Source organism: Lepisosteus platostomus, chromosome 4, assembly GCF_059453375.1.
Source record: "Lepisosteus platostomus isolate fLepPlt1 chromosome 4, fLepPlt1.hap1, whole genome shotgun sequence".
Classification (NCBI taxonomy): Eukaryota; Metazoa; Chordata; class Actinopteri; order Semionotiformes; family Lepisosteidae; genus Lepisosteus; species Lepisosteus platostomus.
This window is the reverse complement of record NC_142614.1, coordinates 68,843,851-68,860,802: the sequence shown is the minus strand read 5'-3', so window position 1 is coordinate 68,860,802 and position 16,952 is coordinate 68,843,851. Positions and strand designations below refer to the sequence as shown.

The following is a 16,952-nucleotide window of genomic DNA, read 5'->3' as shown; positions in this document are numbered from 1 at the left end:
TCAATAAATGAATCCCACTTGTAGATCAGGTTCATGAGCAGTTCCAGTCAAATAGAACAGTCAGAGAATGCATTTTGGCATTTCAGTCTGCATACTCTCCTCTGAAAAATACTGAGAAGATGCATTGTAGATAAAGACAGTGAGAGGTATTCTCTCAATGTACATTTACACAGCAAGAATGCTCCCCCTCCTGACCGCATTAAGTTGCTTCTATAAAACTGCAGAAAACACTTGTTGAGAGGTTCTCTGTGAACTTTGTACACACTTTTCCAGCAGAAGATGCAATATTTTATGTGGACATTCAGAACTAGTTTGGTTTGAAAGAATGCTGGACACATGGGCTAATATATAATTCTATACTATACAGGAATACATGGTACAAACCTAAGTAGCCAATTGTATAAATAGAAGATATCTTTAGCAAATAGAGAAGTAGGAAGATGTTCATGATTTTGGAACACTGCCAATCTTGTAAGCACAGGGAAGCGTGACAGATATACTGTAACATAAAAATATTTAAGGACTGCTCTAATTTAATTACTTTGAGAAAAATACACCAAGCATCTCTGTGTATTTCGCTCCCATGCGAATTAAATAAAAATTTCTCTTAACTTCTGAGACAGAATCCTGACACCCACCCCACCTCCCCTTTTGGTTTAACGTAAACTGTAGACTTGGAGGAAATTGGTCAGTTTTCAAGTGGGTTTTGCTTCGTGAAAACTATTAATACAAAACAGGGAATACTGAGTTCGAGGGGGCTACTCAGGAAAACGATTTAGGTGTCTCTGTTGACACATCATATCTTCTAGATAAAATGAGAAATAAAAAAAATAAAAATACGGAGTCAAAATCATGGGAAGGATGCGATTGTTGGAAAAACGCCAGAAGTAATTTTAGTAGATTTACAATAGACTTATACTCTAATGTATACACATAACTCATGCGACAGCAAAGTAGGAAATTACACTGAAGAAAAGATCACAGCATGTTATGTTTTGTTACATTTCTCTGGGAATCGTGATTTTCAACCAGATGTTTCTTACTATACTGTATGAATGTCGGATTATTTTTAACATAAGGAAAGTAATACAGAAATTGAATCTTTAATCAGGTAAGATTTACCAACGAAGCTAATGCTTAATTAAACGCGACAGCACAGAATCCTCAATCATGAACATTTCCCTCTTTACCTCTCAAGCATATTTAAATGTTAAAAAAATGTTGAAAGTTAATGTTAACCTGTCTGCTGACACTACCAATTACAAACTCTGCCCCTTATCCTTTGAATACAGACTGTTGTTGCTTTTCAAGACCTTCTTCAAAAGTCATGTTTTGATTGCAGCCTTTATAGGATCTCAGTCTTTTAATAAAAACAAATGGGAAACACTAGGAGACAATACACTGTCAAGCAGATCAGAAATGGACTAACAAGAATTAAATATTTCCTACAACATAATCAAATGAGAGGGGCCTTGGTTCCTGCTACAGAAATAAATTGCATCTAAACTTGAAAGCTCATATCTCCCGGTTTTAAATACATATAAACAAAGGCTCATTTGGCACCAGAACAATTGCTTCAGTAATTAAAAAAAAAGAAATAACTAAAGAGGATGTTGTTCTATGATTACAATAAAATGTACTTTTGATATCCTTAAGATTAATCATTTGGTTTCAGTTTTGACACTATAGGCACAATATGTATTTTTAGTGACTACTGGTCCTACTTAGCAGGGTGCAAACCCCACTAAGATGATAATTAGCACCATTCAGGCAGAACAGTGGGTCAAGAGGGTTATTTGTGTAGATGACTCAAGTACGAGGGGGGTGCTGAAAAGCAGTTATTAAGGGAGGTAAGATGATAAGTTCTTATATTCGTCATAATGTAAAACTGAACTGGTCTAAGGCCTCCAGAGTGGCTCATCCAGGGGCAGTCTGAGCTCCCTGATCATGGGTTCGAGCCTGGGTCATGTCTCAGGCCAACTGCAACTGGGAATTCCCCAACTGGCGGAACACTGATGACTGATGGTTAGTGGGATTAGTTGGCGAGGGGCACTCTGAGCTCTCAGTCAAACAGCGCCCCCTGCAGGCATTCGGGGCTTCCAACCCCGCTGGTGAGCTCACCTCCCATTTGTCCTGGATCTCTACAGTGTGGGGGCTGCGTTGCCTGTGATGTAATCATCGTTTGTTTTTTTAAATAAACTGGTCCTGTGTCACACCAATCGTATCAACGCAACTCAGTATGACTCCTGGAGAATCCGCCTTCATTACAACATCCCAGGCATTACCAGTTTCAATACAGATCTTTATTTCCCCGTGGTTGGGATGCGTTGGATAACATTCTACTATAGTGTTAATTTTTAAAGTCCTCTTAGCTTGTACACAGGTTCACCTGAAGCCCCCCCCCTCCCCCCTCTGGGAGCCTTGATGGATTAAACAGGACTTTCTTCCCACTGAACTGACTTGTGATACATTTTCTTCTCTCACTTCAGCTGGCCCGGTGTTTCATGGTGTTTCACCCCTTATCCTGAAAATCTTCACAGATCAATCAACTCTTGTATTCACAGTCATTTTCAGCTCCTCACTGTCCCTGTTTCTCGTACCACTGTGCTTCCAGAAAACCACTATAGTACCGCTGCCCAAGAAATCCAAGCCAACATGCCTGAGGCTAGTAATGACAGAAATTAGTTGCACTATTCTAGTCTGCATAAACCCACTCCACTCACAAATCAAACTAACAGGTTAGTGGATGATGCCACCTCTCAAGCTCTACACAGTGTCTGTGAACACCTTAACAAGCAGGACACCTACTGTATGGCAGGACGCTATTTATTGATTACAGCTCTGCCTTCCACACTACTGTGCCATTCAAGCTGGTCCTGTGTTCAAGCTCCATCTACAACTGGATACTGGACTTCCAAATGAGCAGCAGTGGTGGTAAAGATAAGCAACAAAACCACGTCTACACTGACTCTCAACACTGGAGCCTTTTGTATAACTGTGCGCTTCACTCCCATGACAGTGCAGACCTGATAAGCCATTCCAGAACTTGATTAGGAAACTAACCTGCATTAGAAATTTGGCACAATCAAGGAGGGAGCATCCAGGCTCTTTAAAGAGCAGAGGAGCTACACTCTCTTTTGTAGTCTTTACCCCTGTGCCAACATTAACTTCCACTACTTTGTCCTCTGTTCCCTTTGTGATAACACAAATAAATTAGGATAACGCACTCCTGCAAAACTTTCAGGAACCTCCTCAATCATAATATGCGGGCTGCACTTCTGCATTGTAAAATCTGCCCTATTTCACAACTACCGATTGCAAATTACAATTAGCAATGTTGATATAGCTGTGTGACACTTCATAGACAGTACTGCATTCTAATGTCACACTGTTTCCTTCCATATGTAAACTCTGCTGTATCTGAATTCCTATGTTTGCATGATTTTAAAGTATGTTTATAATGGATAGTATAGTTGTTCTTCTGATAACCACTAATTACTCTTGAAAATTATTGAGATCTTTGTTTTCCATAAAGCTAAATGACCTTGAGCAACATTAAAAAAAACGTAATCTACAGATGGTCCTTCAAACATGTTGGCAGATGTGAGAATCTGGTACTGTAAGTACTCGAGGGGTCAGAACCTGGTTTTCAAAATTCTGTTTCCCAGAGCACAGCCAGTTGCAGGTGGCTTTCTCTTGCAGAATCATTGCCAAGTGTAAAAAGGTAATAAAGTATGTGAATGATTTAGACTGCAGCAAGCAAATCGTAACTTAATGAGCAGGGCTGTAGATCAAGGCCTCACCAAACTGAGCAAGTCGGGATGAGTGTGATATCTTTTCATTGCTCCTGATTAGGGCTTTTAAGGCAAAAGGCTTTTAAAATGATCCATTATGCAGGTGAGAAACATAGTGGGACAACATTGTGATCTTAATTTTACTTGCTGTATGCAAGTGCTGAAATGTTGCACCCTTCTCGGTGCCCCTGTAAGCAGTAGCACACTAAGAGATGTTTGACAATTTCCCCAATCTCGGGCAATTAAGGGGGGAATTTTATGAGGACAGACTGCACAAGCCTGGACTCTGGAATATGCACCCCAGCAGCCATATCACCCTGCAACACAACTGGCAACCCACTGAAACCAAGCAGGTGTGAGCCTGACCAGTACCTGGGCAGTTTGATGGGAGACCACCTGGGAAAGCTGGTTGCTGCCGGAAGAGGTATTAGAGGGTATTACAGGTATTAAAGGGCCCAGTAGGGGATGCTCACTCAGTTCTGTGTGGGTCCTAAAGACCCAGTATAACGATGGGGAACACCATACTGTAAAAAGGTGCTGTCCTTCGGATGAGACGTTATACTATGGTCATTAAAAATCCCAGGGCATTTCTCAAAAAAAGTAGGGGTGTGACCCTGGCGTCCTGGCCAAATTTCCCTTTGGCCTTTACCAATCATGGCCTCCTAATAATCCTCCTCTATGAATTGGCTTCATCACTCTGTTCTCCTCCCCACTGATAGCTGATGTGTGGAGAGTGTACTGGTGCATTTTGGCTGGTATCACGTCATCCAGGTGGGGCTGCACATTGGTGGTGGAGGGGAGTCCCCATTACCTGTAAAGCACTTTGAACAAAGTGTTCTGAAAGGTGCTATGTAAATGTAAGGAATTATTATAATTAAAAAACAGGAAGGAGGTTGATTGAGAGACTTGCATTTAAGTTCACATCTCGCTCCTGTGAAACAAGGAATGCAATGCACAGAATACAAGGCTTAGCAGAACAGATTGATGTTAAATGTGTTCACTTAATGTACATTTGTTCATCGAAATCCAAATGGGCTCATTTGTATTCATTTTTTTTTTAACGTAGACTAGGAAATTTACATTAATACAAAAAGGACCGCAGGATAGTAGCCTCCTTCTTTTTCATGTGGGGACTCAAAAGAGTATTTTTAGAACATTATATATTACCATTTTTTTTCAGGTCACAATTTCAAATCAGATAGCTCTCAGCTTAGATTTTTGCTCTTATTCTGTCACTTTTTTACCCCGACAAATATAACCTCACCTTGTACTGTACTGAAGATGTCAGGCCAATCTACATGGAAAAGCACCTGATTTCATTTTGGCACAAGAACAGCTTAATCTGCATCGAAAACAGTCCTGAACTGCCTAGAGAGCAAGGGAATAGTAAGTAAAGCTCTAGGATGACTAACTGCCGCTTTCAGAAACACCCCAATGACTGCAAAGCAGGAGAATGAGAATGATTTGATGATTTGTCTTCTCTTCTTCAAATACTGGATAAAAGTCAGACTGGAGAGATCCATGTTATTAATGAGAAACTTCATCTCCTTACCAATGCACAGCTTTTCAATGCTACCTTCTGAACAAAAACCATGTCTTCGTTTGCATTAACCAGCTTTTCCCTCTATGTTACGGGCTTAAGGTTATCTTACAAGGAAGAATGATGAGGTCACATTAGTACTATAACAAGTCTCAAATTTCAACTAGGCTTCTGCTCTCCCTGTTGGAAATGCATTAATGAATTTGCATTTGTTATGTAGGTTTGTCAAATTTGTATTGGACTGAATGACATACAGTAATGCCTTGTCATTATAGCTCAGCTTGCTATGAATAATCTAAGCCTAAACACAAAAGAAAAACAATTCTATTCTTCTTAAGCATGTTTCAGGATATACTGCCAATTACTTACAAACAAAAGTCTAGGGCTTTTGAATACATAAATATCTCAAAGTGCATTGTTATGTTTAATACATTAACAGAACGAGAAAAAAGAAGGTGTCTAACCACTGAGCACACATGACTCCTTCAGAACTTTGATGCTGAATTACATCCTCTCGGTTCAGGTGACCTGTAGAAACCCAGCAGCACTGTGCATCCTGGTCCCGGAGAGGGGCCAGAGAGCACTGAGAGATCACATAAGCAGCCAATTACACTCTGTTTGCCTGTCAGAAGGCACCACTTCCTTGACTGAGGGAACTGAACCACGTTCAGTCTTCAAGCAGGGAGCTGCGTCAGCATGCAAAGGAACAAGCAAAGGTTTATTCCCTGCTGAAAAGAGAAGAAACACAATGTTTTGGCTATGGAGCCACACCTGAAGAAGGCTCCATGCTGTGTTTCTTCTCTTTTATAAACTTTAACTTCTTAATTCACATTCAGTCTTTACGTCTCTGACTGCCAATCTCAAAGAACAACTAATAGGTGACTTTTAATGTTTAAAATTCCTTCTACTACTGAATTTCTGATATTGTGTTTGCATCCTTGTGTATTTCATCAGTGGGCAAATATGTTTTCCCCACAAAAACAAAAAAGTCACCTTAAAAGAGGCACGTCTGCCTGTGATCTTGTGCTCTCTGTCTGGCTACAGCATAAGATCTCCTTCATTCACCTTCGCCGTCTACCATATCCTTTCAAGAATATCCTCCAGCAGCAGACACACACACTGGGGCTTTTCCTCTCCACCCTTTCACCTGCCAGCCTGATTCTTCTTGCTAGTCATTGCTTTTCTTCTCCAGCCTTTCCTTCTAAAGGCACCATTCTTCTACTTAGAAACTCTCATGCTAATCACACACAGGGAAGACATGACTGGATTTGGCATGACAACTGATGACTACAACAATCCCTCATTTCACAAGCATATTTTAAAAACTTTCCATGTATTTTTGATCCCTTATATCAAAGGAAGACAAACCTTTTATGGTTTCTTCAGACATTCTCAAGAACATCCCCCTCTATTCAGTAAATACTCCTTTTTTACAGGACACTACCAGAATCAATGTCACTGACCCATGTATGTTGAGGTTTGGATACTTAGGTGGGTGAGAAATAAAAAATGTATCACTTTTTCAATGTGAAAAATACTTTTTTTTTGTAATGACCAAATCACCATGCATGTATCTGATATACTGTACCGTACAGCCAAAGCTCTTGCATAGAAAGGAGAGGCCTTTCAAAACTGTTCAGTAGAGGCATGGGTTGATGTGATAACTTAGATTTATTCTCGTGAAATCATCTGATCAGTCTAAACATAGATGCACAACAAGGTATACATCACCAAAAACACGATAGATTTGTAAGAGTCTTTGTGCAATCGTGCGCCGGAGTGTTTTGTCTTTATTTTCTATAGATAGGCATTATCATTATATCATGCAACCTGTGAGGAGGGTCGAAGCTAGGTGGGCTTTCATTGAGGCGAATGTGGGAAAAATAGCTGAAATGTTAAGAATTAAAGGCAGCACTTCTTAAGCAGTTCAAAGTGTTTTGTAGGATGGAGATACCCAGGCACTTAATTTCTAGAGCAAAATAGAGAAGTTCTAAAAGTAATATACCTCAGTTGCACTTTAAGCAAATATTTTAGTCCTGAAACCCTCAAAGGAAATGAAAAGATAATGCATTCAAACTAATTAAGACAATACAAACCAAAGCCTCATGAGATCATTCTTTCACTTACACAAGCCATAGATGTGAGCAAACCAAAAGAACAGTTTGAATAAACAAGGAAGTAACACTATGGTTTTGAAAAATAGTTTTTTGTGGTAGAATACAATTATTTTATGATTGTATTTTTTCATTTAAAACCCAGCAGCCACACAATGACACCAAATTAGTTTTCTACTACCTTTACCACAAAGTACACAATTACTGTTGTTGCCATAGCAATACAATTCTGTTGCCATGGCAGATAATTTGGTAAGGGGATATAAAGACTATTTTTAGTCAAAACTAAATCCTGAACAAGCTCCAATTAAAGATTAGGCTCAAAATTTAAAAACGCAAAGTATCCTGGCCAATTACCCGAGGCTACATGAGACAGAAACAACAAATCTTAAACTCACCTAAAACAAACAGCAATATGCCTTGAAAATAATCAGTCACTTAACGCTTTACCTAGTTTTGAACAGTAGAAGCGTGTTATTGAGAAATACTTACCACCTCCTCTATCAATTAATTCTACCCTTTCCAACAAATACATATTAATACATTAGGCTTATCAGCGACCAATTTTTATCCCTTACATCTAAACCCCTTGATATGTAATATTCAGTACACTGAATGCTTGGCCCTCAAAAGCCATAAGGTTACAAGGCATTGCACAAATAATACCTGTTGGCAAAAGCCTTTCCTAAGAGCAGTGGCTTAACAATTTCAATGCTTAAATTAGGCAGGATCTCACTTCCCACACAGAAAGTTCAAGTTTCGAAACAGTGGCATTGCCTGTCAGTGGGAATCCAGTCAAATATACAATATAATCTGTTTTACATTTTCAAACTATTTAGACCCTTTTTAAAAGCCAGCCCTCCACAGATGGTTAGTGCACACACCTCATTAAACAGACAATATGTTATGGCCCTTATAATCTAATTAGTTTGATGAGGAGAGTTGCAGAGGTATTTTCTTTTACATTTGCTCTCCAAAATATGTTTGAGTAATATATACGAGTTCAATTAGATAAAAAGTCGTGACAAGAAAAGGTCCAATACATTTTTTACAGAATCTTTTAAGTTTTTCTTAGGTTAACTAAACTCAAGGAAAAATCATTATAGAATCTTGTGGAGAAGCTGCTCAGGAGTGTTATTAATGCAGTCTAACTTTAATAGAGTCTAAATAATTTACAATCAAACTAAAAGCAAGTTTCTTATATATTAGCCTTGTCAGACTGATTAAATAGGGTAAGCAGGCGAAAGAAAAGGATTAGATTAATTTAAGACAGCTCATTTTTTCAACTTGGATTACAACAGGCATTAAACGCAGTTCACATTTTTATTTTATAGTGCTTCATGCCTTTAGTTGTCTTTTGCTTTTATGAAAAAGTAGGCGTTGGTTAAAAGAATGTGCGATTTGTGTTTTAAAATAGAAGACAAAACCAAAAATGTTCAGTTTCAATTTATTACTGAAGGCAGTATTTCAACTAAATAATAAATTAGAAAAAAAACTTGCTAAAAATATTTCCAGTACTTCAGACCACATTATACAGTATCTTATTACTCTTTCATGTTTCAGTTTCACAGCTTTTAACTACTTTTTTAAGGCTATGATTTAAATCTGTTCGAAATTAAACAAAATAAAAGTTTGAAACTGCTGTATACCGATAGAAAAACTACAGCCTGTTCATCCCTGGCATCACCGGCTCAACTCTTGTCTCCAACTTGCTTGTTAGCGTTCGTCAAACCTAGTTCAATCTAAAGTCATAATCATAAAGTCATTGTTGCCCAAAGGCCACCTCACTTCCGGAGCTGATACATGGCTGCAGTTTGTTCTCCAACGTGCTTGTTAGTGTTTGTCAAAACTTGTTTAACCTAAAGATGAAAATCATTACTGCCCATAGGCCAGCTCACTTCCAAACCTGGCTTGACTCGAGCTAAATTTGGCAAAGAAGTCTGTACGACACTGCCTGTACCATGAGGTCTTGGACCCTCAGAGTCCATGTGTGCCCTCTCTAAAAGGAGCACATGATTGAAAATGATTAATGTGGATCATTTACATTTACTTATAGGCTGTACCTATATTATGAATATTAATACCTCGATTTCATTTTCTAACAATATTTTATCTGTATTTTGGTATAGATGAAAATTGTTTCTAAATAATGGCAAACACTCTTACAACTGCTCGACATGAAGATTATTTATAGTAAAAACATACTTGTTCATAGAATATTTTTTCTGTACTGCATGAGAGCTTGGTATTGTTCTCTTTGTCTTTACAGTAGTTACAACAAGGTTTTTAATGGTGTGTCCGATTTAAATTTCCTTTTAATGTGTTGATTGTAATATTAACAGAATTGGTCAAAATACATCCCAGGATGTCTGGTAGAAAACAACAAGTTATTTACAATCTCATGGTTTTTAAATATTGTTATTAAGCACTGTTATATCACACTCCATGGTGATACTGTTGAAAATACAGCATGCAAAAAAAGGAATAAACTGGAAATATAGTATGAGCTAATCATTCTTTCATCTAAGAACCTTCCACAAGAGCTAGTGACGTAAATGTCACAAAACTGCAATGCATTGATTTTCACTTCAATTCATATACTGAGAAACCCCATCGTTACCACCTCCTACAAATGCAGCTGTGAAAGCAGACCAGCAGGGCCAGGACCTGAAGCCAGAGAAGTGACAGACTAAAATCTCTATTCTCAGCATGCCTCTATCAATTAACTCACACATGGGTTGGTCTTTTTTCTCTCTTTGTTATTAATACAGATCACTGCTTTCATGCAGTCCTCATCACATCCCCCTTTAAATTATTGAATGACACAACAACAAGCAAGGCTACAACAATTTGACTCACTGGGTAAACCATAACTGACATGCCACATCCTGCTAATACAGTATCTCGGACTCTATTGTAAAGGTTACGTTGTTTCAGCCTAACTTGTCAGCTGTTCAGTTCAGACTGCTTAGACCTACATCTCTCCTGGGAATTTATGTCTAACAGCAGTGATCAAATTAGTGTCTTTGAAATACAAAAGTTGTTTTTTTTCTTCTAGTGCACAAAATATAAAGCAGATGAACAAAGTATACTTTCTTTGCAAAGAATTTACAGTATGATTCTCTTCTAAAAGCCTTTACATTGAAATTCCCATATGACTGGTGATAGAGGCCTGTGGTTTTGGTGATTATCTCCAGAATTGTAACATTCAGATCAGAAACAAGATGCAGATTAATCTAAAACATTTTTATTACAATTTATGCAGCTCTAAATGTTATTATTAATGACTAATTACTCAAGTCTGCAGGCATCTGTGCTTTTCTATTTCCATGAACAGCAAAGTGCCAAAAGTTTGTTTTTTGTAATTTTGTTTTCTTTTGCTTGTAATACGAATACTGTATGTAATCCAGTCATGACCTTGGTCATGTGCAGTTTTAAACTCTGATGAACGGACGGACTCTTTTCTACTAAATGGTATAAAAAAAATCAAATCTGCAGTTTGTATTCATATCCATATTTAACCTCCAAAATAGAAGATTATAAAACTTAAATTTTAAATGATCTGTTATTCCATTTCTAGCAAAAGCCACAAGCAAACACTATAGCAACACTATAGGATCAATGCAAGAGAACAGGAGAAGCTGTCTCTCACGAGTGGCTCTTTTTTCTGTTCGTCAGCAGTATCAGCGAACCAGCTGACTGCTCACAAGACAGCCTCATTAATCTGCTCCCAACAAATATCTCGGCTGTCATCAAAAATCAGCTGTGGTGCACCGATCACATCCTGACCGCAATTCTACAGATGAAACAAGCTGCCTGCATAATCCAGATGTCCACCAGAGTCATTGAACACCCATGTGTCCGTCTCTCAGCTGGTTCACAGGCCAGTTCATTCTTTTTCACTCACACAAAAGGCAGAGCAAACAAGTGAAGCCGAACCATAAGGTGTCATGGGAAAGAAAGCCTTCTTGTGCCTTGCCTTACCATTTTAGTGTAGCGGCCATGACAGAGAATACTACCAACTGTTGGAGTAAGTCAATCTATTGTGTGCTTTTCCTGTAAATACTGTATGGACTTCCAATGTACACAATGGTCAAAGGGAGTCTTGGGAAAATACCACACCACAACTCAGGTTGTTGCCACTAGCTTAATTGTTCACCAACACTCCCTTAGGTGAACAAGTATACTGGCCACCATTTACCATCTTGGAGTGATGTATTGTAATTATTGATGTACCACAGGGTTCTCTACTAAGACCACTGCTGCTCGTAATTTATTTCAGTCACATAGATTCTGCTATAGTTAATAAACTTGACATGTTTGCAGATTATACCTATTTGGGAGGATTAGCACCCGCTGCTTCTACAATTAAATTAAAAAAGAATTGGATAAAACTTAAGACTGTGCAAACTCCTGGCAGATGGCACATACTGTAATGTTGTATAGTGAAGGGATTTGAATGCAGGCAGTACAAATAAACACTTACAGGACTTACAGGTAGGTGTCTATGCTGATACATCATTTACAGCTCCTAGACAATCTGGGGAAGCAGTTAAAAAGATAAACAAATTGTTAGGATATCTAGTAAAGGTGTAGAAAATAAATCAAGGGATGTGATGTTCTCATTGTGTAACACACTAATTAGGCCTTATTTAGAACACCGTGTACAATTTTGGTCACCACTTTCAAGAAAAATATTGTTTCTTTTGAACCAGATCAAAGAAGAGCAACCATATATATTCCAGAGAATAAGGGAACGTCCTACACTGACAGCCTGAAGGGACAGAACCTTTGTTAGCCTTGTAACATTCCAAAGAGACCTGACACAAGTATAAAAAAGTCCTCCAAGGTCTTGATAACATCATCACCGAGACCTTCTTCGAAATGAACAGTGAACCGTGAATCGACACCAGTGGAAACTGCATGGAAGTGCAGTTAAAACCAACAACGGGAGTGGCTTCCCTGTCCAAAGAGCTTTGGGATTAACCGATACCCTAGCTAATCTTAGGAAACGGCTGGAAGAGATCCTAGGAATGAATTAACTATAAACTACCAAAAGGTCAAAATTCTAAATCCCATTGCACTGTAAAATCAGCTACTGTAGGAGTTTCTTATTTTCATTGATGTGACACGTCATGACAACTAGTGACAAAGCAGGTCGAATAAAAAAAAACAACAACTTTTTGCTACCATTTTATGAAGAATGCTGTAAAAAGTAAAAATAAAACTGCTCCTCTTGCAATAATCAATGTAATGGGAAACATAAACCATGCACATTTTACGCATCTTAAAAAGCAAGGAAATCTGTTACCTGGGTTTAGTGTACAGTATGTAGAGAAAGTGGAGCACTTTTTTTCCCAATGGATCCAGCAAAAAAGCTTTTTCATCTCTGTGATGCAAAGGTTATGGATGTCATGGCATACTGTACCTTAAATGCTGTAATGCACTAAAAAACAGTATGTACTGTACATGGCATAGGTTAAAGCTGCAATGCAAATACAATTCATTGTAGGGATAAATCATTTTATATGGGTATGTGCATCTGCCTGTAGCACAAGAGGCAGTCAAATTCTAAATATTTGACTCACTGATCTGTATCATAGATCTAGGGAGCAAGTCAAACAGAAAGATCTAGACACTGGAATTAGATTGTAAAACTACTCAATCCCCTGCTGTAAGTGGCCCTGGTAATCATAAAATGAAGCTGAACAGCCTGTCTGGAAGGAGCACTGGAGCCCCACTGATGCCTTTCTAATAGGATTGACTCATTTCTTCCGCTGCCTTTCTACAATGGCGACATACTGTATAATTACGCCTTAATCTTTGATGTGAAAGGCAGTAGGAGGTCACACAGGTAGACCTCAATGTGCTGCATTTTGTGACATTCCCAGCAGCTTTGGACATTTATACTTTAACTCACAGTGATCATCATAAGCTGTGGCAAAGTGTAGTTTAATTTATGTTGCAAATTTCAGACAGGGAAGAGCACAAAGGTTAAAACTGGAGTTGAGAGCTGCGATATTTTTGAAACCCTTTTGAAAGACTGCAGTCTTTAAGGGCTATTACATATAAAGGCATTTTTGATACAGAAATATACCAACACTAATCCAGATTTACTTCACGCATTTTATTCACAGAGTCTTTTCTTATTTATTTAAGAACGCAAATACCTGTATAGTTCAATTTAGCTGCCACATGCAAAGACTTCAACTTTATAGCAAATGGAAGCATCTGCACTAGAGGAAGTGATAAGATACTGTAAAATGTGCTCTCAGATCTATCAAACATACTGTAGAGGTCAGACAGAGGTTGGGGTGAACAATGACTCTGACATCTACATTATTACTGCATTTCTATAGCCTTACACATAAGATGATGGTTGCCCCCATCCTAACTCTCTGACCCCTAAACCTTAACTATAGAAAAGATGTCCTAAGATGACAGGGTGAAAGAACTTAATCAGGTTAACCTTGAACAAAGACTATGATAGATAATACTTTATTAATCTCGTAGGGAAATTGATGAAAATGTAGGGATCTCATAAAAGTCAGCAAAAGTCAATAAGACATTCATAAAATCAATCAAACTGTTCAAGTCCATGTGGAAGTGTCTTTAAACTGGAAACAGGAAATACTTCTATACTCAAAGGATTGGGGGAATTCGGAACAAGCTGCCCATCCATGTTGTTCAAGCCAATACAATGTCTTTTGTCAAGAAATGGCTGAATGAGGTTCTTACATCAATTAACCACTAACTACCAAAAATACTAAATGGGCCAAACATGCATATGTTCCAAGTTATCAACAGAAAAACCTGTCATTTAGTCTCTTAACTTTTGTGGAACGAAGAAAAAAAGAAGGAGCCTATTTTCATCTACATCATTCCTTATTCTCTCAAAATGTGTGACCTGTGGCTGGAAACGTTCATGCTAGAGACAATTGAAAAAAAAAATGCAATTACAAACCTTTGTCTCAAAATGCAATCTTAGAATTATAAATTTGACTGAAGTTGCTTCCATTTCTCTCTTAAGTTTTGGGCATTCAAAAAAGCAGAACTTGATGAAGGCACTGTTATGTATTCTCTCCTCACGGTATAGACACGTCTATGCATTTTCCCCCATTTTATGAAGTTACAGTACTCAGCATCCAAGATTCTCCAAAATGAGAACCCTAAGATTATACAGAGCATGAATGTACTGTTTATAGCAAAGATTAGATAAGAGAAGATCACTTTATTGGCCATATATAGTAAAAGTTCTTGTATGCGGAATTTGTCTTTTCGCATACCCCAGCTTGCTCTCCATGAGACACACAGACAGGGAGAGAAGTTTGGGATCAGAGCGCAGGGTCAGCCATTTATACAGCACCCTTGGAGCAGCTGGAGTTAAGGGCCTTGCTCAGGGGCCCAATGGAGTAGGATTCCTCTGCTGGCCACTGGATTTGAACTGGCAACCTTCCAGCCACAGGCACAGATCCTCAGCCACAGAGCCAGTGCACTGCCCTTTTTTTTAAGATAAGATCACTTTATTGGCCACATACAATTTCTTGCATTAGGAGCAAGACCTTTATCCTCACTTTCTACAGGGTAATTCACCACAGACATTTCCACTGAACAATTTTCAAATCATCAGTCATGTTTCCCAGAACCACTACATTCATTTTTACAGCTGTGCTTACACACAGTTTGACATTGTGTTTTTTTTTCAATCCACTGTAGCTGAATTCTGTCTCAAAACAATGCTTTACTTGATGAACAACACTATTCAAGAACAATCATGGGCAATCATGTAGAACACACAATCTACACAGTGTCAAGATGAAAAGGTCAATCACGATATCACCAAGATCCAAAATGTACATTTTAAAGACCCCAGAGGTCTTGAGAGTATGACTCAACATAAAATTACCTGTAGAGCAATTGGAGTTATATAATTACCATTCTGGTGAAATTAAAGGCATTCTTTGTTAAAATAGTGCTTCAGGTTTTTCTAACACTAAGATGTAAGGTTACTGCTGTCGGCTTTGTATGACGAGATTTAAAAAAAAAACAGCACAAGCACAACAACACAGGAACTGACTTCTTTCACTTCCCCAGTCACAAAGTCTGCATGGGGTGTGTGAGAGTGATCACAGGTTAGCCACCACCCTTGCTAATGATGTCCTTGAGTAATGGCTTCACCCTTCCACCCTTCATACAGTACCTTGGTTTGTAACACTGCGTTCGCTTAGGCGAAAAGCTTCTGCAATTTTCTGCTGGGAAAATAGTTGCTATTTTCAGTGTATGTTCTCAGAATATGATTCCTGCCTGCCTATAAATCAGTGATAATCTTGACAAGGACGTGGCTCACCATAGACCTGTTCATAGGCCTCATTTTCGTGCAGACGCAGACATGACCTTAGTCCTTAATCAAACTTGCTACAAAATTAAGGAATATTGGGCAAGGAAAAAATGCTGTCATTTGAAACTATTTAAGTGTTAACCCATAGGTACCTTCTGACAATATAAATCTACAAAAGAACAACACTTCAAATCAACCTCCCCTGCACAAATAAACATTATGTTATGTCCAGGTCATCTGTATTTGGAAATGAGAGATAACTGGATTTCCATCTCCTGCTAAGACAAACATGTAGAGTGTGTGTCTCCTTTTAGCTCCATTTTAATCCTCTTTTACCTGCTGCTCTGAGTAATATGAAATTAAAGTCTATGAGCATAAGTGAAAACTGCATTTGAAAGTATTTTTAACTTTCAGTAAAAGGCAAGTTATGAAAAGCACTTTGGGCCCTTGATTGTAGGCATTAGGGAGCAGATGAACCCTTCCCCGATGATGAGAAATTGCTTAGAAAACCTAGATTTCAGTGGAAGACGGGAGACAGCAAATAGTGCTGATCCATCTTTCTCGGCCATTTGTTCAGCTGTATCTCTGCAAGTTTCACAAGTGTCTGTAGGGTTAAACACAAACAACAATCGACCCAAATGGAAAGCGTGTCATGAAATTGCAAACTCCGACTTTACTAATGTAATAATTGTCATGCCAGATGTTTCATTGCAGGCCCCAGTGAAACTCAACCAAACTGCAGCAGCAGAGCGAGAGACAGAGCACGGGAGACAAGGAGAGATTAGCCCCACCTCTTGGAGTTGCACCCGGACTTTATTGATGGCTCTAAGCCAGCGTGCCCTTGATGGGGAGAAGGGGGGAGGTCCCACATCCTCCACACAACTGTGGGGTAAGAAAGAAGAAAGCCAATTCAGTAAGAAATGTCCTAGAGGAAGAACCATGATCAGTGAAAATTCAAAGGATGATGATTTTATAAGGATTAAGTTGCTGAGCTGATTTGAGAAGAGCAGTAGACAAAGTACTAATTAGCAATATGGAATATCTTACTGGCACAAAGGTAGAAGACAACGGTTTTTCCCTAAATTAAATTTAGATAATATCCCTAAGGATTGTGCATGAGTTTGAGCTTTACAGTACAGCTGCAGTTATTTCCTGATTGGCCTGTG

General features: G+C 38.6%; 1 protein-coding gene across 4 annotated transcripts in view; it reads right to left on the bottom strand.

Annotated features, from left to right (window-relative positions):
• LOC148673703 (protein unc-13 homolog B-like) overlaps positions 1 to 16,952 on the bottom strand; it is a 256,318-nt gene that overhangs the window by 97,729 nt on the left and 141,637 nt on the right. For all 4 annotated transcript variants that reach the window (XM_088630487.1, XM_088630488.1, XM_088630490.1 and 1 more), the window contains one exon: positions 16,578 to 16,668. In XM_088630487.1, the coding sequence (XP_088486613.1) occupies positions 16,578 to 16,668 (91 nt within the window). The remainder of the gene's footprint in view (positions 1 to 16,577; positions 16,669 to 16,952) is intronic.